Below are 23985 nucleotides of genomic sequence, written 5' to 3'. Positions count from 1 at the left end.
GACGTGAGGAAGTGTGGGTACCTGCGGAAGCAGAAGCACGGACACAAGCGCTACTTCGTCCTGCGGGCCGAGAGCCACCTGGCCCCCGCCCGTCTGGAGTACTATGACAGTGAGAAGAAGTTCAAGAGCAGCCTGCGGGCGGCGGGGGCCGGCGGGGGGGGCGCGCTGTGCTGCCCCCCGCCCAAGCGGGTCATTCCCCTGTACCAGTGCTTCACCGTGAGCCGCCGGGCCGACGCTAAGCACAAGCACATCATCGCCCTGTACACCAAGGACGAGTACTTCGCCATGCTGGCCGAGAACGAAGCCGAGCAGGAGGCCTGGTACCAGGCCATCAGCGAGCTCATGAATCAGAGCAAGAGGGGCTTCCTGGAGCAGGAGGACCATGCCGATCAGCAGGTGTACGAAGATGATGAGCACTACGGGGCTGCCCTGAGGCCCGGCACTGTGTTCAAGGAGGTGTGGCAGGTCAACGTGAAGCCCAAAGGCTTGGGACAAACAAAAAACCTCACTGGAGTGTATAGGTTGTGCCTCTCCAGCAAGGCCATCCACCTCGTCAAGCTGAACTCAGAGGTGCCCTCTGTTCACTTGCAGCTTATGAACATTCGCCGCTGTGGACACTCAGAGAACTTCTTCTTTATCGAAGTGGGCAGATCTGCCTCTATTGGGCCTGGAGAACTCTGGATGCAAGTGGATGATTCGGTTGTTGCCCAAAATATGCACGAGACTTTTCTGGATACCATGAAAGCTCTAAAGACCTTTGCAGAGTTCAGGCCCCGAAGCAAGAGCCAGTCTTCTGGTGGTGGCAGCGGTACCAATCCCATCTCCTTCATCACCACCAGGAGGAACTTGGGCAACCTACCCCCCAGCCAGACAGGCTTGCAGAGAAGATCTAGAACTGAGAGTGTTGCTGGAGGGACTCCTCCTACCACCAAAAGCAACAGCTCCTATCGCTTCAGAACATCCAGTGAAGGAGAAGGAACCATGACTAGACCTTTTAGGTCAGTGACTGGGAGTCTGATCCACCTGAATACTGCAAGGATGAATTTGGGCCGGCAAGAAGGAAGTGGAAGGTATGTGAGAGCTGCTTTCAGTTCGTCTTACCACACCAGGTCTGCTTCGCTGCCTGTTTCTCATTTTCCCTCCACCACAAGTCCCATCAGTGTTTCTTCCAGCAGTGGCCATGGTTCTGCTTCGGACATGCTGACCCGGCCTTCTAGCTCGTCTGTTTGTGGTTCCCCGAGTGATGGGGGATTTATCTCTTCTGATGAATACGGCTCCAGCCCTGGAGATTTCAGGTACTTTCGGGTGAGGAGTAATACACCAGATTCCCTGGGAAACACACCACCTATCAGAGAGGAGAACTGTCTGAATGAATACATGTCCATGAGTAAGCAACAGGGAGATGATGGCTCAAGAGATGATTATATGGAGGCTGAAAAGTGTTTCAGGAAAAGAACTTACTCTCTAACAAAACCAACTTCTGTAGCAGTGCAGCAGAAGACAACACAAACTACAGCTTTGTTGGATGAAGATTCTGCAGGAAATCACGGACGATTACTTTACTCTGAAACACCAAAATTGAAAGATAACCATGAATTGGAGTACAGTGACACTAACCTTGATTCCATGTGTAACCAAAGTAGGAGTAAAGCCAGGGATGATGGGTACATGCCGATGATGCCAGGAGTTGCATCTTCTTTATCCAGCACCAGTGATTATTTGCCAATGACTCCTAAAAGCATGTCTGTTCCAAAACAGATTAACAATTCATGGTCACCATCTCAGGTTGACTCCCGAGGCTATATGATGATGTTTCCAAAGGGCAGCTCTTCACCTGTACGGAGTCCTTTAACTGGATTTGCTTCTAAAGGAAGTAACGAGAAGATCGTAAACAACGAGTATATGGATATGTCACCTGGTAATTCAGCTCCAAAGCACCCCAGTGATTCAAATTATATTCACACCACTTCTGTTTCCAAAGGTTTTAGTTCATATTTCTCTTTGCCTCGAAGCTTTAAGGCATTATCAGGACAAAATGGTGACCACAGTGAATATGTTCCAATGTCTTCACCTGGAAAACTCTTGTATGGTGGACCAGAAAATGTAAAGGGGGTCAGCAGTGAGACTCTGGCTAATGGCATCTCTAAATTGCCGACACTGAAAGGTTCAGATGAAGGACTTGTGCAGAACAGGGCTACCAGGCCCACACGACTGCCCCTAGGTACGAGAGGGAGTAATACCATCCCCAGAATGTATGATCGAACAGTTCCACCTGAGCCAGCGAGTCCTGGTGAATACATAAATATTGATTTTAATGAAAAGGTGAGTAACACACCGTATTCCTTATCTGCAGAAGGATCGCCATCATCTCTAGGCTCAAGTAGTGACCACAGACAGTCACCGCTCTCTGATTACATGAGTGTTGACTTGGATGTGCAGTCACCGAAAGCAGTGAAGGAACTGTCGAACTCTCTAACAGATATTTCAATTTATGCAAGTTCCAGTATTCCTAGAAATCAACCAAACCCTGACTATGCCAGGCTTTCATTTGGTACTGCTTGTGTTAGCACAGCAAGTAACAGGACTGATGACTACACTGAGATGACATTCAACATGGCAGCAACACCACCAAGGCCATTTGCCACTGAATCTGATAATGGTGTAAAGATGGATAGTCCTTCTTCCATCGTTAATAGACTCTGCATTGTTGATCGATATGCTGGTAGCAGTAGCTTTTCTGTCCCTAGCTCTGATCCTCCTATGGGGCCGAAAGTGATTCGAGCTGACCCTCAAGGCAGGAGGAGACACAGTTCTGAAACATTCTCTTCTGCTGGGACTGTGACGACTTCATCCTCCTTCTTTACTGACAGTAGCAAAAGACACAGCTCTGCCTCATTTGACAACGTTTGGTTGAAACCGGATGAAAACATTTCTGATTGTCAGGAAAGCAAAATGTCCAGGGACACCTCAACTGGATTTCAGAATGGCTTGAACTACATTGCTCTGAATTTACGCAATGACCCTCTAAGCTGTGAGGCGAGTACTACAGCGCCAGCTTGCCATCTCCAAAATGGTACTTCAGGTTTGGACAGTGGAGCTTACGTAAGCATAGATTTCAGCAGATCAGATGGGCTGAAGTGTAACGCTGCGAGAAAAGGTTTGTAACTTTAAAAGCACTTCCCTGTCATGCTTGCTTAACCGTAGGAATTAGATTGTCTGCTTAATGCTGTCTTCAGAGTGGGGTAAATGCTTTTTATAATCTCCTGTGTTATTCTAGTGCAACCAGTTTTGTTGTAGTGCAGCATCTGAACCACTGAACAGCAGCGAGAGGGGATGTGGTCCTTGGCCTAAAGGATTTATGTGCCTCTTCTAGGCACTCAGAGGGGTTATCAAACTGTCATCTGCCTTTTTTTTTTTCTTTTATTAATTTTGCTAGCATAAGCATTAATGGTATTTCATGTTGTGAATTCTTCTCCTGAGGTTATGGTAGCTCTTGCCTTCAGTTCTGTTTTCCTCTTCTTCCCTTAGAACTAGATGACTCTTCATTTTTTTTTCCTGAACTGAAATTTTTGTAATTTGAAAGCTCAAAATGGCTAAATTTGGTTTAGACCTCAAAATTTGAGGCTTAAATGTTTCTTGTAAGTAATGTAGTTGAAATTCTTATTACAGGGTTTTTTAATGTGCAAATCTGCCCAGATTTATTTAGCTGAATCTTATGTAAACAGAACTCAGTTTTTTTTCCTTTGGAGGTTTGGTGGCTCCTTTTGAGCTCTGGCCGCCAGAGTATCCTTGTGTGCTCTGGAGAAGCCTGAGGACCTGGCTGACCAGTGGGAAGGGGGCTGAGGCAGCCCAAGGCCTTCACATTCACCACTTAGGGCTCAGCTGAGCTGTAACCTTTCCCTGGGATCTGCCTTTTGTGTAGCAGGTGAGGAATGCCTGTGCTTGAGGAAGAGCAGGCTCTAAGCAGTGTCTTCCAGGTCTGAAACTTGGGAGGGGAGGCTGCTGCCTTTCAAGTTGTCAGTGGTCTGACCCAGGTGTCAGGTAATACAGTTTTTGAAGTATGTGTAAAAATAAAGGTGTTGCAGGTGGGGAGGAAGAGTATGGGAAAGAGGAGGGACACTCCTGTTCATATGATAAGCTCTCATGGTGGGAGCAAAGCCAGTAAATTAGTGGTGGTGTGCATATCCCCCGCCTGAGCAGCAGTGTGTGAGTGCTGTGCTGGAACTCTCAAAGAGTAATCATTGCTTTGGTGCCAGTGACCCACTGAACTCCTTATAGTAATTCGCCCTCCTGGTAGAAAACCAATTCTATTGGAAATGATGTTTTCCTCTCTTTGCAAATGTATGTGTAGTCAGTAATTGTTGGATACTAAGAGGAAATATTTAATCATGGTTGGACATTGATACTTGTCTACCCTGTCCACAGATAAAACAGTAAAGGGGCAGGTTGCTGCTGACTTTTATATTTTTAATATTTTTAATTACAATCCTAAACACAGAAATGATTTTTTTTTTCTAGTTTTGCTTTAGAACTAAGTTTCTAAAGGTAGAAGGTATTGCAGGAGCTTAAAATTGTATAGCCTTTACTAGTGGAAGGTCCAAGCCTGACTAAGGTTGCATGCCATTCGGAGTCTGGCAGCACTGCTTGGGGCTGCTCAGAAATGTGTGGTTTGCTTCAGTGGTTTTTTCTCCTCTGCTTTGTTTTGTTGGTTGGAATCAAATTTAGAAGACATTGAAAGTTGCCAGTCCAAGAAGTGCTTTCTTCCAAAGTTAGTCTTTCAGCACTTCAAAGATTTGTCTGCTAAATCTGCAGTCCGAAGCACAGTGATTGCTGCGGCTGATTTGTGTTTGTTTTTTCGTGTTTTTTTTTTTACAGCACCTCCAAAACCAGCAGAATTTTTAACTTGATCTTATTCCCCTCATATGACTAAATTCTGTGCTATAAAGTAACAAAAAATATTTTTACAAAATAAAGATGAAAAAAGAACAAAGATGTTTTCCTTTCAGCTGTACTGTAAATATTACATTGAAAAATACTTTACAAGAGATACTGTGTTTAGAAATTGTATTTATCATAAGCATTTTGCTTATGCTTATTATTGCTACAGCAAAGTGTCTACAGTCCTGTGCTAGGGGTTTTTCTCTTGTCTATTACAAGCTGCAGAGAAGTGAGAGGCATAACAGCTGCTCGCTTTTGTTGGGAATTGGAAGTTTTCTGGAAATGAAATGCATTAAAAGGAGGCAAAAACAACTCTGTGCAAAAAACATGGGCTTTGCCAGGAAATTAAGCATCTTTCTAGTCCTAAAAAGAAACACAGAATTATGCAAGGCCTGACGGTTTTTTATAAAGGCAGTGTAAAGTATTTCTGGTGTATAGTAGGAAGGTAGGTGAGGTGTGGACACCAGTCACTTGCAGGGGCTCATGAAGGGGTGAACAGGTTTTGGAATAGTCCAGGCTAAAAGCAACTTCCCAGACTTGAATACAGTACTGTATTCAAATTGGTGGTGTATATCTGTTTCTCAGCAATGACTTAAAATTCTTGATTATGAAGATAGCTGTTTACTTTCACATACAAAATCATGTCTCTAAGCTATATAGCAAGCACAGTTTTAGAAGTCTGTATTCTTTAAACAGCTTATTGGTTTCTATTGCAATAAAGCTTTTTTTTTTTCATATTTAAAAAGTTTTCTGTAATCCAGAGAAATATTTTCACATTCCATTTTAAGTAGTGAAAATGAAGCTTCACTCTTAAACCTCTTGTCTCCTGAAGAGGTGTAGTGTGCCTTTGGGTAATTGATATTTTTAATACTTTTGGAGACTTAGCAGAACAGAGTGCTGTCTTTCCTACTACATCTCACTTTTTCAGTCTCTCTGCCTGAAAAAGTGCTCTGTGGCTATATCCATTCTTAAGGAAAATACTTAGCAGATGTATTTACCCTTTACTTCCTAGAAAGGAGCTATCCCGTCTGTATTAAATTCTGTCAGGTAGAGAACTTTATCTCTTTTCCCTGAACCACAGTTTTGTTGGCAGGAAAACATTTCCTAGCCTCGGATTGTTTCCTTTTTTGTTTTGTTTGCTTAAATGGAATATTGTGTTCTGTGACTCAGCTGTGTTCTCTAAACTGCCGAGGGTGGTGTAGTGATTTCCAATGCATCACTGCTCCCTCATTGTAATTCCCAAACTACTTCTGGTTCAGGTTCACTGATGTGAGTCAAACTTTTTTTTCCTCCTTCTCCATTCATGATGTGTATGGAGGAACGGGAAAGGACAAACTTGGAATGGTAACTAGGCCTGACTTGTTACTAAACTTTGTTTGGGGGTTTAGGCAAAGCTGAGCTCAGGTTTTTTGTTGATAATGATAAAAAGAATATAAGGTCCTGATTTTCAGTGCTTGCAGTTTAAGGAGATCATTAGCAAAACAATTTCGTCATGAAATTGTTACACAATATTGAAGCAAGCGGTTTGCAGTTTTGATTACATGAATCTGAGTCATGACATTTTGTGCTAGGAGTACAGAACACTAAAGCTACTTCAAACAGGGCTTAGCTAATGTATACCTTGTTATTGGACCTTGTAGAAACTGAGCAGGATAATGAGAATGGGCGGTAATAAAATGCATAATGAGTCCTGTATAATACAAGTTTCTTCAGTCTTAATTAGAAATGTTATACCTGCAAAGATACCCTGGACTCAAAAAAACTGTTTGGAGTAAATGTAATGTTCAGCTTAATAGCAACTCAGCTATTTTACACCCACTCTTTAATCTTATCTGCTACTCTGATACTTACCAGATACTCTAACACTATGCTAAGACATTATTTAAGGTGTTCTCTAAAGTGCAGGATTATAATTTAGGTGTTCCTCACCTTTTTAATCTCCTCCTGTGCTAGGCTGGGTGAGAGTGCTGTGTACACTTTGGGAAGCTGAGAGGAAGGAAAACAACTACAGCTGTAAAGCAGAATTTGTGTTCCAAATTGTCCAGATTCTTTCTGGTAACTTGCATATTTCAAATGCAAAATCTTGAAGAATATAAGGAACAATATACACTTTGAGAAATTCAGAAGCTGGAAGTTTTAGCTATTACTAATATAGTAAATGGCAGTTTATGGGATATGAGGCAAATAACTGCTCCTTTTGGGTTTCAAAGTAGTGGTTTTAAAGTTTGTTTCAAACTGAGGCTTTTCTATGTTGGCAGAATACTTAAGGCAGGGGCCCATTTAAAAATAATTTGAAGAACTCTACTGCAGCACATCCAAATGCTGCTGTGTATCCTACATCTTTGAAGTAGTGCTGGGATAATAATTCTTAAAAAAACCCAAACAACTCAAACCGTTTTAATCTTGCTGTAACAGATGCCACTTTAACAGCCTTGAGTAACTTACAGCTATGCTTAAAAATACCCAGGGTAATTTTTTCTCAAGTAGTATATGAGCTGCTGAAGGCAGAACAGATTTTTGCCTTGTGGCGTGGGAGTGAGTTAATTATGACATATTTGACCAAGAATCAGTTTGGTTTTACTTATACTTTGGTGAGAAAGTCTGAGACAAGCATATTCCCTGGCCATTGAAAGAGAATGCTTACTTGGAGTCAGTGTTGAAATACTTCTGGAAATCAGCTTTCCAGACTTCAAATCCATAGTTGCAGCTGATGGTGACATTTGTCTTTTTGGAGGTCTAAAACCTTTTGCGTGTAGCTATCTAGTAGGCTAAAGCATTGGCTGCAGGATGCAGGGTGGTCTGGGATTAATCCAGCATGGGTTCAGAGTGCTTTTTGTGGTTGTTTTTGGATTTGCTTTGTTTTTTATTTTAAAGTCTTTTGTTGAAATCTTAAATACATTATTATGCTTTTACTTTTCCCTCTACAACTTCACATTTTCCCCTCCTCCCTTGATGTCTTAGGGCCCCTTGTTCCCTTGTTGCTGGGGCAGCAGGTTGGAGTTGCAGAGGGTGGGCAGCACTTGGTTGGTCTTTCCAGAGGCTGTATTCCAGCATGTGATTACTGGGGTGGTTTGTCACTAGGTATTTCTTTGGGGTTTTTGTATGTCCAGTGGTATGTTAGCAGTAGGTAGAGTTTGGGTTTGCTTTTCTCTGCATATGGTCCTTTTTTTATGAAAGGATCTTTAATACATTTTCTTCATATTGATTGCTTGGGGGAGGATTTATACCTTGAGGTTTTGGGTGGTACTAAAAAGAGCTTATAGTACTGTGTTGTACCTTGGTGTGTGTGTGCTCTGTTTGTGGGTCTGTGGTGCTCCCAAAACCATGCTGAATTCTGTTGATTGCGCTAACAAGTTTGTTTTTCTGAGCTGAAGCAGGAAACAAACTCTAGAGTTTTATTTTAGGTACTGTTGTGATCAAATGTGGCATTCTTCAGCTCAGAGAAAAATGGAGTGATAAAACTGAAAGGCAGGTGTGAGAGAGCCAAGCTTTCTGGAGCCTGGGGATGTACTACTACTGCTGTTTTCTCCTAAAAATGGCCTGTTATCTTATGACACATCCTAAATGGTGTGTAATGACTTGACTGGAGAACTGTCCGATGGTCCACCCTGAAAATTGGCTGTTTAACTTTTTTCACTTTAGGTTCTACATATTCACAACAATCCTGTGATCAAGTTGCACTGTTGTCTTACAGGTTTAGGCAGTTATAAGGGAAAAAGTGAGAGAGAAGTATGTTCCAGTTTTAATCAAGCCCTGCAACTCTGTGAAGGTCACTCAGCTTAGGGACGGGTTATGATTTACTTGAGAGGCAGAACCGTGATCAGGAAGGGATTTCTGACATACTTGAGGGCAGTGGGAAGACAAAGGTAAATAAGCCTAACTCATCAAAGGCATTTTAGAGGTGTTACCGAGTATCTTATCTATATGATCTTGAACATATAAGTGTTTGGATTTGTGGGGATTTTGCTTCATGTGTAGTAGCATTACCCCAGGAGAAGCAGTGTTAGTAGACTGCTAGCAAGAATTTTCTGCCCTCTTGAAGTCATGAGCTGTATCTTCAGGGCCAGAGGTTGCTTATTTCCAAACATTATTTTTCTGTTGATTTAGATCTATGGTTGGATGCAACCGTTGAGACTGCACCTGTGTGTGTGTATACGTGTGTTTTGTGTGCCAGTGATTCGTGAGTTAAGTGTGAGGTCTAACCTTTTTTTATTCTTCCAAGAAGAGGGGGTTTTTGAAAGAGGTGGCTTATACTGAAATTGCTATAGTAAGGATTTGGCTGTAATCCCAAGGTGATGGTACAACTTAATGTGACTTAGGAAAATTGAAAACTTTTAAATTACTACTAAAGGTAAATAGGGGTTGTATTCATTGCATAGCATATGTATGTTATGAACTTCTATAAATACCAAACTGAATTATTATTTAGGACATAAAATAGATAAGAATAGTACTTCCTTTTTGCTAGGGTATAAAAGGCTGATAAATATGCTGCCTACTTGGAGAAAGGTTTCCTTTTTAGTAGAACAGACTTTTGCGGAATGACTGAGGATATCAAAATGCTTTTTTTTTCATCTGAAAATCATAGGAAATAATATCAAAAGGGCTGAAAAAAAAACCCTATTAAAATTGATTTCTGAATTTATTGAGGCACTGATGAGGGATACTTTCCTTCCACAGGGAATAGTGTGATTGTGTTCCTGTACTCATGCTGACCCATTTTGCTTTATTCTTTATGGTTCTTGCTGACCAGATGAATTTGCCATGTAACTTTTTTTCCTTCTGGATAGCCTGAGCCTTAATCATTTTTTGGGAACTAGTACTTCTTCTTACCCAGATCTCTTAGGCTAGCAGGAGTTTGGGAAGGTCTTAGTGACAGTGAAGCCGATGCATCATTGGTAAATATACACTGATTGCATACAAGCCCAAGCAGAGCTTTTCTTGTGAGCCATGGGGTACCTCATTTGTATGAAACCCCTGTTTAAGCTATTGACAGGCACTGGGGTTTCTGTTTCCTGTATGGAATTATTTTGAATCTTAAGTTAATCTGTTAGAACAATTTGTAAGCTCTTTGCTTTTTTAGTAATACATTTGCTCCTTAACAACATTTGCTTTTTGTTATGTGAGATGCTTTGGGAGGCCTTTTTTGTCTATATTTCACCATGTGATTTTTTTGGGGGTGGGTGTTTAAGTGTTTTTAGAACAAGATGTTTTTAACTTGCAGATTGTGGTGAACAGGAAATCAGTTAGAAATGAGATGAAAAAATGAACAGATTTGATCTTGAGGTCATTCAGATGTTATTACGACAGAGTCTGTTAATGAAGCTTGTAGCTCCAGACAGGATCTCTCCAGACATGATCTCTACTTGTTGTGGAACCTGAACAGGTAGACAGGATGGAGGTCCCTGTGTGGTGCCGCAAATGTAAATGTGTTGGTCCATCTCCTAAGAAGCTTACAATTTAAAGATGAAACTAAAGGGATGGATGAAACCTAATGCGCTGGGGTGGAGAGTAAGATAGAGATCAAGGCTGCTGCCATTGGCAGAGTCGAGATAAGAGCCTGGAAGAGATAAAAGGCTGCTGAGATAGGAGAGGAAGCTGGTGGAGGCACTTGGAAGAGTATGCACATGGCAGGGAGCAAGGGAAGGTAGTGAGCTATAAATACAGCAGCTGTAATGGTTTAAATGACTTGAAAAGGTTGAGGTAAATGTCAGAACACTGGCCAGGATATTAATCTTGGTAAGAGGAATGTGGGCCAGCATGTATCTCTGAGTTAGGAGCATGTCCCAGTGTTTACTTCTCCCTTTTAGATGTGGAATGTGATAATTTTTTTCTGGTTTTATTTGTTTTTCCTTTCTGTAAGTTAATTTTCCTGCAGACATGTGGCTGGTAGATTTGGTGTGAGCGGGGGTGTTTTTTTAATGCATACCAAAGCACAGGATCACCCTGTGCAGCATCCCATGGCAGTTAATGTTGCAGGGACTGGGGCCTCTGTTCTTGGTGACTTTGCTCCAGAAGCAGCCAAGCTGGTGGAACTGCCTTGGAGTTACTATGGTTCATTCTCGGTTGTTTTTAGGTGGCATCTCTTGAGTTTCAGGCAGCCTTCTAGCATTGGAGAGGAGGCACAGTGGGGCTTGGGAGATAGTCACCTTTAGAATTTGTAATCAATGCGCCAGAGCATTTGGAGCCCATCTCTAGATGGGGAGGTCTGTGTGAGACCTGCTCGTTGCTGCTGCAGTGCTGTCAGCTGCAGGAATGAGGTCTGTGGAAGCTGGAGTGCAGCACAATCACTTTCACAGGAGAAAGTTACTTTATTTCTGTGTCTGTAGATCAGGTTGAACAGACGCTGCAGTGATTGTGGGTAAGGCTGGAAGTGGTGGCAGTATTGAGGCTTGATTCACTGTTGAGGGTATGAGTGACTGAAATATTAACGTTGACATATTCCTCAAGGTAGACACTAAACAAGAGTTCCACACTGTTGATTAAACGTTGTCTGTGTTTAGAGTCAGTTTAACTCTGTCCTTGTGAGCTCCCAAACTGCTCCTAGAAGCTGAAGGTGCAATCCTTGGCTCTTGGGCATGTCCTGTGGTTTGAGAAGCTGTTGCTTCACACATGCAGTCCAATCTGAACCCTTCTTCTTCCTCCCCTGTATGAGCCAGGGTATGGAGTGTCCTTATGTTAATGGAGAGTCAATAATGTAATAATTAGGAAATGTGAAAAATTGATGCATGCCACTGCTGTGTGTGATAGCAGAGTGGCTGATAGTGAAGATATATTTATTTTTTCTGTGTGAGCACACATGAGCAAAAGGTGTGTAACTATGTGGGTATGTGGCTGTGTAGTAACATTCTGCCTTTGACAGTCATTTATGGCACTAGAGGTGAAAGAAAAAAGTAGTGCTGAATGCTTGCAGGTGTTGATGTCTAAAGTGGTTGAGAAGAGGGAAGGGATGAATTATGACACGTGAAACTTCGTGTAGAAAGGAAGTCTTGGGAAGGGTGGTTTGAAAGGTGGGGAGCTATTTCATTAGTCATGGGTGATACTGCCCTTTCTCTTGGTTGTGTTTATAACAATAGTTTGGCTCACTCAAGCCCCAGACCTGTGGCTGCAAGCAGACACCACCCAGCAGAGGAAGAGCAGGGCAGGTGTGTATAATACTTCCCACAAACATACACCCAGCCTCTGATTTTCTTTTTTTTTTTTTTTTCAGCTTGGGGGATTTCTTGAACCTAATGTAGTTTGTCTGTTTTATAATCCTTTATGGATATTTAATCCAAGTACTTTTCCATCCTCTCTTTGATCCTGTATAAACTTGTGTCCACAGCAGCCTGCAATCCGTCAGGATGTGCTGCATGCAGACCTCTGTCTGTTTCGGACCCTGCTCTGTACCAGCTTTGTTTGGCAGCCCCTGGTTTGTGTAGTGGAAGAGATAACCAATCTTATCTTTTTTCTCCAGGCCACTTAGGATTGTGTAGATGCTGTGCCCTCCTCTGCCATACACTTGTTCAGTGTGTTGTACCACACATAGTGTGGACCTGTGGTATAATCTGGGCTCTTAAAATTTCCTGTTATGTCCCAATACTTCTCTGCAAGCTGAAGGATTCTTGTTACCAGTCTGTTCCTCTCTGGAAAGCTGCGTCACACCTTGCAGGAGTTTTTCTGCACTACTCAAACTTTCCAAGTATTCCAAGTCCTTTCTGGATACAGGAAGCAGGGTTGTGTATGCAGAGGTGTTTTGCTGTGGCTGTTTTCTTTCCTATTTGTTTCCAAACAGTTCATAATGCCCACTTTGCAGCAAGAGCACAGACAGGAAATATTCCTCCCGACTGGCACTGAGGGCTCCCTCCTGACCTTCGTCAGGGGAGCAGAGTGAACTGCAGCAGGTGGTATTCCCAGAACCCACACAAACAATTTTGGGGTTTTTTTGCTAAAATTTACCCATATTTTCTGTGGTTCAGGAGGTCAGGTGCAGTAACTCACACACTTGCTGTGAGAATGCTTTCTCAAAAGCGGAACTTTTTTTTAATTCTTATGCAACATGAAAATCTGAAACTTTGAACTATATGTTTTGAGGTGGAGAAGAGTTAATTTTTAGTGTTGTTGTGTTATATTGTAATAGAAATTTAGTTTAAAACCTCCAAACAAACTCAAAAAAAGCCCCAGCAACTTCTTGTCAAGCTGTCCAGTGCAATTTGACTTCGTATTAGACCTCTGCCAAAACTGCATGCAAGTTTACTAATTCTAGGAATAGTATCAGTAAAAGAGATGACATTAGGGAGTACGCATAAGGCCTTCCTAGAAACAACCCTGCTGTTTATTCAAACAGGGAAAAAAAGCCATTGTTGCAAAAGATAAGGCATTTTTGCAAAGTGAATAGAAGTTATCTTAAGGCATGGGAGAGGATTTTGGCTCATGAAATTGCTGAGCACTAGTAATAGCAAAACCATGTTTTGAATGAACAATTGTGCATAAAGTTTATTTGTAAGAGTAACTTTGCCTTCTAAATTTTAGAAGTCTAATTCACTGGAATATTGTTACCAGTTGCTGTGCTTAAGTAGTTTATCCAGTGAAAAGTGGGTCATGCAACAGGGTGTTTTTTTAACCAAATTCTGCTTGTGGAAAGTCAGTAAAATTATAGGTACAACATACATTAATTAGCTGATTTTGAGGATCATTAGTCTGTTGATGGCTGAAGAAAGTACATGGAGTATGTGCTTGGTGGTCAGCAGGTAGTTGAACACCTTGCCAAATCAGGATGTCTCCGTATGAGGGCCTTGTTTGGGTCACCCAGGCACTGTAACTGCACATGTGAGGGATGCAGCAAGTGTGTCAGGTTTTGATTTGTATTTCTAGACTAGGTGTCTGCCAGGTGCAAATTAAGAAGAAATTTGGCTTTTCTCAAGTAACACTGCTTGCCTCTAGCAAGGTCTAAAGCGATGCCATTAAAATAAGAACTCCAAGAAATAGGGCAATGACATGGGATAGTAACTGTGTATTTGGTAAGATTTGGGGCAAAAAAAAGATTTCTCACTAATTTGTGAAGAATGTATTTGGGAAAATGACCCCTCCCTGGCCCGTCTGCCGTGGGGAGGGCTCCACGTGGAACTCGCTGCCTGCTCCTGCCCTGGCCCGGCTGCTGAACAAAATGCCTTTAGATGCCATATTGTGTCCTGAGGTTGTGCTGGGTTTAGTGCTTTCCTGAACAACAGGAATATTGTGTGGCCATGTGCACAAAAAAGTCTAAGGCTGCTCTGCTGCTTATGATCTGCGTAAATCAGATTAATTCTGATTTCCCCCTAACCTGAAGTTCAGGAAATGGAGAACTTCGGCAGTGTTCTCCAGAAAGCATTAAGCTGTCTTAGTCTTTGACATGGAGATTTTAATAATTTAATTATCTTAAATTAATATCTTCTGTAAGCAAAGCTTTTAGCTTTTTAGGAATCAGTTGCAGAATTATGTCAGTAAAGGCCTTTCCTGTGAAAACAGGTATTATATAGGATGGATTTCTTTGAGAGTATTAGGGTATGTCTGCTGTATTCTTAAAGCCTCTCAGTATGTTTCAAAGTGTCCTGACTTGTGTGGCCTTGATAATTCAGATGCAGGAAATAAAGTGTAAATTAGGTATATTCTCATCTGATACATTTTCAAGTGGAACGCACTGGGTTTGCATCTAATGAATTACAACTCATTTACATCTCTGCCCCTAATTTTTATAAAACTATGTGATTTTTGCATAGAAAACTTGAAGGGTGCTTTCTCAGTGTGTTCCTTAATTTTAAATAAAACATTTTTGAGCAATGGCATGCTGCCATCCTATTTTAAATATTTGTCCCTTAGTTTCTCTTCTGCCTTGTGACCTTTTTACTCTGATTGTTCTTCAGCAAAATTCAGACAACTGCATGTAGTTTTATAATCTGATCCCATCTTAAACTGATGAATTGAAATGGAATTGTGTAATGAAGAGAGTGTTGCTTCAATTTTCCAAACTTTGCTTATATATTTTGTAAGATGAACTTTGAAAATGTTTGGATGCTTTGTAGACTCATTTTACATATTAAACATTGATAGGAAGATGAATTTGTATTGTTGTCACTAGCCTGAAGCAGTAGAACTCAATTTTGAATAAAGGCTGAGGCTTTTGTGCAAAATCTGTTAATAGAGCTGAAATTTGGATAGAAAAGCCCAGTGTATGGTGCAATGCAATGAAAACTACTTGGAGTAGTATATTTCTGGGCTGCGTGGAAAAGTTTTTTGCAGAGGTTTTTCTGCTGCTTGTTTGTTATGATCAGTTACCAGATTTTTTTTTTTTTTTTTTTTTTTTTATTTATTTGTAGACTGAGTAGATTTTCTTGGAAGAGCTTGTGACAGTCCAGGAACAGCTGTGTGTTTACACTGCAAGTGAAAGTTCTGTCTGGCCTGGCCACTAAGTTTTATTTGGTAGCATTTATGTTTGAGAACTTCAGGGGAATGCTGGGTTACTCTGTGAGCATTGTTGTGAGCATTGTACCTCTTGACTCTGCTAGTTCACATCTCATAATTTGTTTACCTTATAGAAGAGTTTCTTCATCCTTTTTTTCTGACAGCTTCCTTTACTGTTCAGTCAGTGCTGAGTTAAATCCATTCATATGGGATCTGGTATGAAGTGCTAATCCGGTTTTTATTGTTGATCAGCAATTCTCATATCTGTACTATTAACATAAAAAATCGATGTGTGAGGAATCTTACATTGTGAGACTGAAATAAGATTATTCAGCTTCACAGAAGCACTGCTTTTTTCTTCAAGGATTGCATGGCCTCATTAGGTTTCCTTCACCAATTGGTTAATGAAAAAATGGAAGCAGATCAGGTGAGGGAGAGAAGAGCCACTAAGGAGCTTAATGTGCAGGTGCTCTTGCAACCTCTCAAAATAAGGCCACATCCTTTCAAAAGGATCCTTCTGGTAGGGGCCGCAGAGGTGGGAATCCAGGTATCAGCAGCACAACACGCACTGGCCTTGTTCTCACTTACATTAAACTCATTTTACACCTCTTTTGATGAACAACTTCTCTTGTGTAGGAGCCTCTCGATAAACCTCCCTGGTGCCCAGGTGACCCCGAGGTGCTGCTGGCTGCCTGTGGGCAGTGGCAGCACTGACCCGTGAGACTCAGTGAGGGGTTGGTGTGATCCAGTGCAGCTCCAGGGGTGTGGGGGGAAGCTCTGGCAGCTCCGTGATTCAGGAATTGTGTCAGGGCTTGTGACTGTGACTGCACAGCTGCCTCGGGCTGGGCTACAGACCCCACTCGCCCGTGGGTGCAGACGCCACTGGTCATGACATGGGATTTCTGTGATGCCTGGAGGTTGGTGCTGGGTGACCTGCGGGCCTTTGGCTGCGGTCGCCCTGCAGCATGAATGGGCTCCCAGGGACAGCCCTCGGGAATGCTGGTGACTGCAGCACTTTGCAGGAGGGATCTGGCAATACTTCGGTCTCCTCTTAGATTTCAGATGAAATTTTTTTCTTTTATGTGGTCACATTTCACAAGTTGCTGTTTGCCTTTTCTATCTGAGAGTGATCTTTGCCTTTTCTTTCTGAGACTGATATATGTGTCCACATATATATATATAAAATACTTGATATTTTTATACAAAAAAAAAAAGCTGATGACTCAGGGCACCAGCCAGCTGTACTACTCCAACTTCAGTATTGCAGTTTGCAGCTTTAATAAGGGGATTAGAGAAGTGGTGACAACCAATAGCTCCATGTATGAAAGACTCAAGGCTTTATGAGACTGACATCAACTTGTAGGTAATGTTTATGTGAAACTCCCTTATGTTTATTTACAGTACACACAATTTTGTTTTACCTGAAAAATGAAGAAGAAACATGTTGAAGTGTAATTTATAATCATGGGGGCAGCAAATTAATGAGCTCTTGTTCAAAAAGGGCAGCGTTTTGGGAAGGGGGGATGCAGGGGGGTCCCAGGCTTTCTTCTGGTTTCTTATAAATATATCTGTGCTGTTCTGGGTTCTGCTCAGTTACCTGGTGCTCTTGCTTTAGAATTGGTTGCCATGCTGCTGCCTGAGTACACCAGGCTGCTTCAGAGAATTAAATTTAGGACTTAAAGAGGCTTGGGGTTTTTTTGCTCTTAAGCCCTTCCCCTTCCCCTCCAAATACCTTAAATGTAACTTGCATTAGTTTATGAAAATTTCCAAACATTTTAGGTATAAATACTGAGTTCTGCCATATGGGATTGTCTGATTCAAGCACCTGGGCCTTTGCTCTTCAAAATGTTTTGGGGATGTGCTTGGAGAGATTAGAATAACTTGTCAAACAGCTTTCAGGTGTGCCTTGTGTGTAAGGCGTGGAGGAAAAATGTCCTGACAAAAGCAGAGACAGTTTTTGAAGTTCCTTTCATGTGAGCTTACAGGTCCACAGCAAGGAAAGGGTGGGGGGGTGCTGGTAAAGTTAATTTTTATTGAGTATAAGTTTAATATAGAAGCTTTAACTGTTTTAATGTTTGACTTCCATGCATTGTTGAGGTGTGATTCATTGCAAGCAGTGGTGCATATTTTCATCCTTTGGTCTTAAAACAAAACAATATTTTTCTAAAGAGGAAAATAATTTCAGAAATAAAAGCTTCAGTTGGCTTTTGTGAAAACAAAGCCGTTGCTGACCACATCATGGTCTGTGTCTACAAAGCAATAGCTTTTTGTAGTGATCTTATGATGTCTGTGAAATAACACAAATAGAGATTCTCAAGTTGTGGGTGTATTTTGGCCATTTCTTTCTTTAATTGAGGAAAAGTAAGTTACTGTATTTTTGAAATCACTGAAATATTTGGAAAATGAAACACAGCAGCCTGGACCTTGGTGAGGGCTGTGTAGGGTTAAAAGGGAGTTTCTCCTGAAGTGGATGGGACCCCCTCTATGCTTCCACACTGCTGCCAGCCCTGCCATTGCCTTTGCTTCTCTGTCTCTGGAGCCATGGGCAGCCTTTGCTGAGTGCTGGGATGGGGCAGGGCTGCTCAGCTGAGCTTTAGTCTTTTTTCTGTTTTTTTTTTTTTTTTCTTGTTTCTTTTGAAGGGACACTACTTCTAGCTGGACAGAAATCAGAAGTTCTTTAGCTCAGGGTGGAGTTTGTGCATACCTCATGATTGGTTTGTAAGTAAATACACAGGTTTGCATTATTACAGATAATGCTTGTTCTTTATGTGGCCATCTTTTCTTTAGCATGTCCCTGGGGTAGAGGCAAGGAAGATCTGAGTTCTTTAGCAGTGAGGTGTAACCGATTTCCTTGTGACCCACCATAAGAGCATGGGCAGGATTAAGCTCTGAAACCTCTTCCTCTGTTCCAGGGGCCTGTCTGCCATTGCTGTGCTGTGTAATGAAGTGTTCCCATACTGCAGCTCAGGCAGCTCCCAAAGCAGGGGGAGAGCCACTGTGTGGCTTTGAGGGAAAAAGTAGCTGCCATTTCTGTATTTGTTGTTTTCTGAAGACTAAATCTCTTGCACTTGTTGTTTCTCAATGAGAGCAACTGGCTGTTTCCTTCTTCACTGTACTACAAGGAAACATCCTGCAGGTATGTACCTCAAATCTTGGACAGAAGGTGAGCAAAGCCACCTGACTGGCAGAGGACAGTCTTGACTGAGAGGACAAAACTGGTAGAAGAAGGTCTGTCTCAACTGGGAGACAGTGTGATTCACTGGTTTGGTTGGCAGAAGCCCTCCAGACTGAAAAGCAGTGTTCACGTTGGCTCAGCTGGGAGCGGAAGGGATTTTGCAGAGAGCTGAAAAGTGACTTTTTATATGGTCCTCAATTGTGTTCACACAACTGCAGAAAGCATTTGCATGCCCTTCATCAATTTTTTTTCCACATCAGGAAGCTCCTGAGTTGCTCTCACCTCGGCATGTGAGTGGTTAATTGCAGAGCTGCTGTTGTGCTTTGAGGGCAGACTCCCTCGTTTTTTCATTTCTGCATTGTCACCCATCTGTATCTTCTGCAATACAAGATTATATTTTTTGCCCCTCATTTTACCAAGCACTTTGACTTCTGCCTTTTCGTGTCAGTTTGAAGCCCCTGAAGAAGGGAGCTGGCTGTAGCTATGTGCTTTTGTACTTGGGTGTTGCCTTTCAGTGACACTTCCTTCAAAAGGGGACGAGTGTACTACGAGGTGTTTCTAATTACAACTAAATAAAGCTTTTTCCTGAAAAGCTGAGGACAGGGCACGCAGCTGTCATGACTTGCTGCTCCTTGTTTGGAGCTGGAGGTGCGGGGAGTGTTGGTGTTGCAGCTCTGCCCTGCTGTGAGTGGGAGTGTTGGCCGTAGCCTCCGTCACACCCGGGTGAGCGGCGCTGCTCGGGTCCCCTGCGCTGCGCAGCCTCGGCAGGGGAGTGGGGGACAGTGGAGCGGGCAGCTGTGAGCCTTGGTCTGTCCCCAGCATGGGCTGGCAGGATGGGCTGGCTGCTGCCCCAGTTCCTGTCCCGTGTCCACGTGTCACTCTGGCTGCAGCGTCTCTTCAGTGCTTGCTTCAGACTCCATCGTTCTTCCTTCCCTCATGATCTCTGAAGGGTTGGCATCTGGGAGTGCCCCCTCCCTCTGCCAGGACCCACGTTCTGCATTCAGCAGCTCTCTTTCCTGCAGTGGATAAGCTCCGTGTATTCTCCTCCCTAGAAAAGAATTTTTTCCGATATAACTTGCACTTGAAATGTCACTGACTTTTTTTCCCCCCCCCTCCTTTCTAGACTGACTGCATTGCCATGGAAACCATTGTTGGAAGAGAAGACTTTTCTGCTGGTAACTCCAGAAACTGTGTGGTGCTTTTGGAAGCAAAGCTCAGCTCCAGCCGGCTACTTTCATTTCCACCAGCACGGACATAGACACACATCCTTTTAATTTTTTTTTTTCATAGACATCAGCTCTCTACAGTTGAATTAATTTGAATTGAGATTTTTTCATAGCTGTGCTTTGGTGATGGAATTTGGTCTTTCATGTCATATCTGTTTGGGAGGCAGTGTGAACGCTAATAGGAGATCCCTGTATGTCCCTTTCTTCTTGCTGCCTCTCTCGTTAATTTAAAAAAAAAAATTATATTCTGAGAAGTTAAAGCTGGTTTCTGATTGTCTGTTTAACGTGGGATTTACTTCTCTGGTACATTAACAAGTGGTTAGCTTAAAACATGTATTGTTTAGAAATACTTTGGCAGTTCAGGATTTTTCCAGGTGACTGGGCAGAAGGAGGGAGGGAGAGGTGCACATTAGCTTGAGGGGTGAACCTGTGGGACTGGATGGGTCTGAGAAAAAGAGACCTCTTCTGCCTTTTTTCCTTTTTTTCTTTTTTTTTTTTTAAGTTTTGCTTTTATGGTACAAGAGGTATTTCTTGAGCATAGGCTAGAGGCTTTTAAATCAAGTGTCTGTCAGAGCTTAAACAGAAATTTTTTTTGCTCAGAATTTTGGTATGTACAAAGTAGGATTAATGGGCTGGTTGTCTTGTAGATTGTTTTTGTTCTTGTTTATAAATATGAATTGTGTGAAATGAGGTTTTTGTTCATGGATTCGAATGGAGAACTGCGGAGTCGTATCCAATGTTTGTGACTTCTGCATTAGACTTGTCAGCTGTAGCTTTTTAAAGGGAAACCACCCTAATTGATCTTACTTTCAACCAAAGTCCCGCTTTAAATTTGGGACTATTTTTGTTCGTTCTTTCTGGCATAATGGGGGGAAAAAAGTAAAATGTTGGCTTATCAATTGTCTTTATCCCACTGACAGAAATGTGAACAATGACTATTTGACATTTTTAAGATAAGCCCTGATTTTTCTACAATTTAAATGCTTCACTCTTGTACTGAATTTTTTTTTGGTTGAAATAAGTTTAGCTTTTTAACACTGCTATGAACTTAAAAGAGCATGACACTAGTCATTGGTACATGCAATGGATTATAAAAGGCACTGACAATTGCTAAAAGGTTTCAAAGTGGTACACAAATCCTCATGCTGTACTGCACCACACAGCTGGGAATCCTCCACATGTGTATTGTACAACGGATGTGCCAGGCTGCCTCACCTCCAACAGACAACCTTTAGATTGCTGGTACAGTTTGTGTAACAAATCAGACACTGTCAGCTTGGATTGTTCAGTGATGTGTACCTGGATCTATTTCTCAGTAGTATTGAAATGTACATGTCACTAAAATATGAGGTGATTGTTTTGGGGTTTTTTTAGGAAACACGGTACCAATCAGTTTATGCAGTGTTTAGTGACAGGAAAAACTATTGCTACAGGGTTTAAAAGCACAGACCTGTTTTTGATTCTGGAAGAGAAGTTTCAGTTGGTACAATTACTTGCTGCTAAACACACAGGAATTAAAAACATGACCACTCTTACAGACCATGATACTGTCTTGCCATATAGCTGTTGGTTGGTCTCATAAATGAATAATGCAATATGTAGACAGCTTTTTATAAAGCTTTACATCTTTTCTAAGAAATCAAAATTTGGATGAAGATAGTTCTAAACATTTAATGTGAAAGGAAAAGGTTGTTTTGAAGAAATTTGTTACATACTTATTTCATATTAGATCCCTGAGGCTGCCATTGTACAATATACAGCACTGATTTAATATATGCTGAATAAATAAGTAAATGGGTAACCTCAAGTATAGTGGTACAAATACTAATAGGTACGGCATAATAAATATGCAATCTTTTTGAATCTCTTAGTTTACAGCAACTAATTTATTCAGTATTGTGCTGGAAGAACATTTTCAGATGATGTAAAACATATCACTATATATACTACCTTCCAGCTACCCGTTTATGCTGCTGTATAGTACAAAAATACCAATGATAGAACAATGTTTGTCCTGTAAATTTAATTTGATATTGGACAGTTATTGTCTGTAAAAACTAAAACATATATGGTTGAAACTGTTCATTATATTTGCTATTTCTGCTTCACAGATCTGTTTTAAAGTTGAGCTGATTGATCTGGCTTTGTCTTCCATTGTAAATATTGTTCTGTTGTTTTCTTTGTAAAACACATCGCGTTTGCGGTTTTGGGAGACTGGCTTGAAGCTCTGTATAGTGTTTATATTTATCTGACTTGGCTTTCCATAGAGCTACTTGCAGTAAATACGTGTTCATGTAGCTCCGCGTCTGGGTTTTATTTTTAAACAAACTTTTGAGCTTTTCTGTCAGAGTGCATTTCCTCCTGCTGCAGCTGCTTCTCCTGAAAGTGGTTTTGTCACCCTGTGTCCCTGAAGATTTGAAGAAATTTTAGCAGTGTTTCAGGGCAGTGATTCCCCATCTCTCCAGTTTTGTTTGCCTTTCCACTCAGTTTAGAAGGTAACATACAGAAAAAAGCCCCGAAGTTCTCTTTGCCACGGATTCATAGTGCCGGTAAACAACTAAGCTTTGGAATGAAAAAAAGGATCAGTGCCCAATACATTTTCTGCTTTAAATGTAGAAGACTCTGGCAATTTTTTTTTCATAACTTTGTCCATGACTGGATAAGGAAGTCTCATGATCAAAAAGTACTAGTCCTGGAAGAAATTTTTAGCAGTGTATTATCAAATAGGGGCCTGACTTCAGGGTAGGAGGGAACAAGTGTGTTTTGCTGTTTTATCTTTTGCAGTGACACTTTGGTTTTAAAGTGTCACTGTAAAAGAGATGTTAAATAGGTCTCAGTATGTGAAACCCAAACACTAATAGATAATCTCATCATTTCAAGTAATGCATCCACCTGCAAAAACAACTGAAGTCAGAAACTACCAACAAAAGGTAGTATCTTTTCAGATTCTTACTGACATGAAGGATATAGCAATAATTTTCTATAGAAAGAGGCTTTTACCCACAGATGGGAACATATACGATCTCCATAAATGTGGGTGATTACTGTGAAGTATGTTGGATGAGACCTTTCTTTAAAATTACCTGAATTAATTCTTAGCCTGTTACTCAGAACAGTACATTGAAGTTACTCCCTGGAAAGGTCAAATTTGCTGTAAGAATAGGGTTTTCCTCAAATAAACCAGCCCCTTTCTGAGGGCCCCTTTGCTAGTGTGTAGCCTGTGTTGGGAGGGAAAAGAGAACAGGACTGATCAGCCACAGCAGAAAGAGCCCTACCAGCAGTACAAACAGTGACAATTATCCAAACTCTGTCCAGACTGTTGTGACAGTGTCATGGTAAGTGCTTCAAAATACCTTTGACTGACTGGATCTGAAATGGGCCAACTGCTGGAGGGTTGTGGGTTTTTTATGCGGGGGGGCACAATTTTACACGGATTTTTCAAGGCCCTTGGGGTGACAGAGCTCTCTTGTATCTGAAGGATGGTGAAACCCCGCAGTTAAAGCCAGAAGGCAAGTTAGACTTCCTGACTGAATCTGAAGACGGTCACTAGAATACATCTTAAAAGTCTTTGGAAATGCACTGACTAATTCTCATGGCCTGTGCATCTCCCTGAGCTCTGTGGTTCTGGAAATAACCAAATACTGGGGAGGGAGGGAAAGACCTTGTTAGAGGTACCAGGTATCAATGCAATCTGTATTGCATTTTTTTTATCCCTGTATCCTCTTCTGGGTATAGTACTAGTGTTCCCTCAAACAGATAAAGAAGTTTCTCCCCTCCTTTGTCCATGCAGAGCTGTGGAGCAGCACGTCTTGGGTAGAGTAGGAGCTCTGAGCTTGCTGTGCATGTCTGGAAGGTAGAAACTTCTCCCCCCCCCATGCCCTTTTGGTAAAGAAACACAGCAAGTCTGTTTCTTTGCTTTCCTTCTGAGTTAATTTACAACTTCTTAAAGCAGTATTATGGTTACAGCCTGACTGAGTGTGAGGCAACAGCTCAGCAGGCACCGAAGCTGCTGTTAGCAGAGCAGTCAGCCCTCATCCCATGCTACACCCAGAGGCAGAGAGCCCTTTGTAGGGACAGCAGGTGTCTGGTACTGACCAGTTACTGCCACCTCAGCCGAGGCTGTCCTCAGGCAGTGCTCACCTGTCTGCTGCAAAGGGGTAGAGTTAATAATCTTTCTTTCCAAAGCTTGGAGTTCTAGAAACTTCCCCTAAATTTTAAATGTAGAAC

At 41.8% G+C, this 23985-nt stretch overlaps 1 protein-coding gene across 1 annotated transcript; it reads left to right on the top strand.

Moving 5' to 3' along the window:
* Nucleotides 1-6: 6 nt before the first annotated feature.
* Nucleotides 7-22055, top strand: IRS4 (insulin receptor substrate 4). Its single transcript, XM_008640494.2, has 2 exons — nucleotides 7-3157; nucleotides 19656-22055. Exons 1-2 carry the CDS (start codon nucleotides 286-288, stop codon nucleotides 19658-19660), a joined length of 2877 nt encoding a protein of 958 aa, XP_008638716.1. The 5' UTR covers nucleotides 7-285; the 3' UTR covers nucleotides 19661-22055.
* Nucleotides 22056-23985: the final 1930 nt, after the last annotated feature.

The sequence above is a fragment of the Corvus brachyrhynchos genome, unplaced genomic scaffold, assembly GCF_000691975.1.
Source record: "Corvus brachyrhynchos isolate BGI_N302 unplaced genomic scaffold, ASM69197v1 scaffold398, whole genome shotgun sequence".
Taxonomy (NCBI): Eukaryota; Metazoa; Chordata; class Aves; order Passeriformes; family Corvidae; genus Corvus; species Corvus brachyrhynchos.
The sequence above is the reverse complement of the archived record's forward strand: the minus strand, read 5'-3'. Positions and strand labels throughout refer to the sequence as shown.

Bases quoted from the DNA above. Each gene is read 5' to 3' on its own strand.
- IRS4 (XM_008640494.2), top strand. From the start codon at position 286: ATGCTGGCCGAGAACGAAGCCGAGCAGGAGGCCTGGTACCAGGCCATC.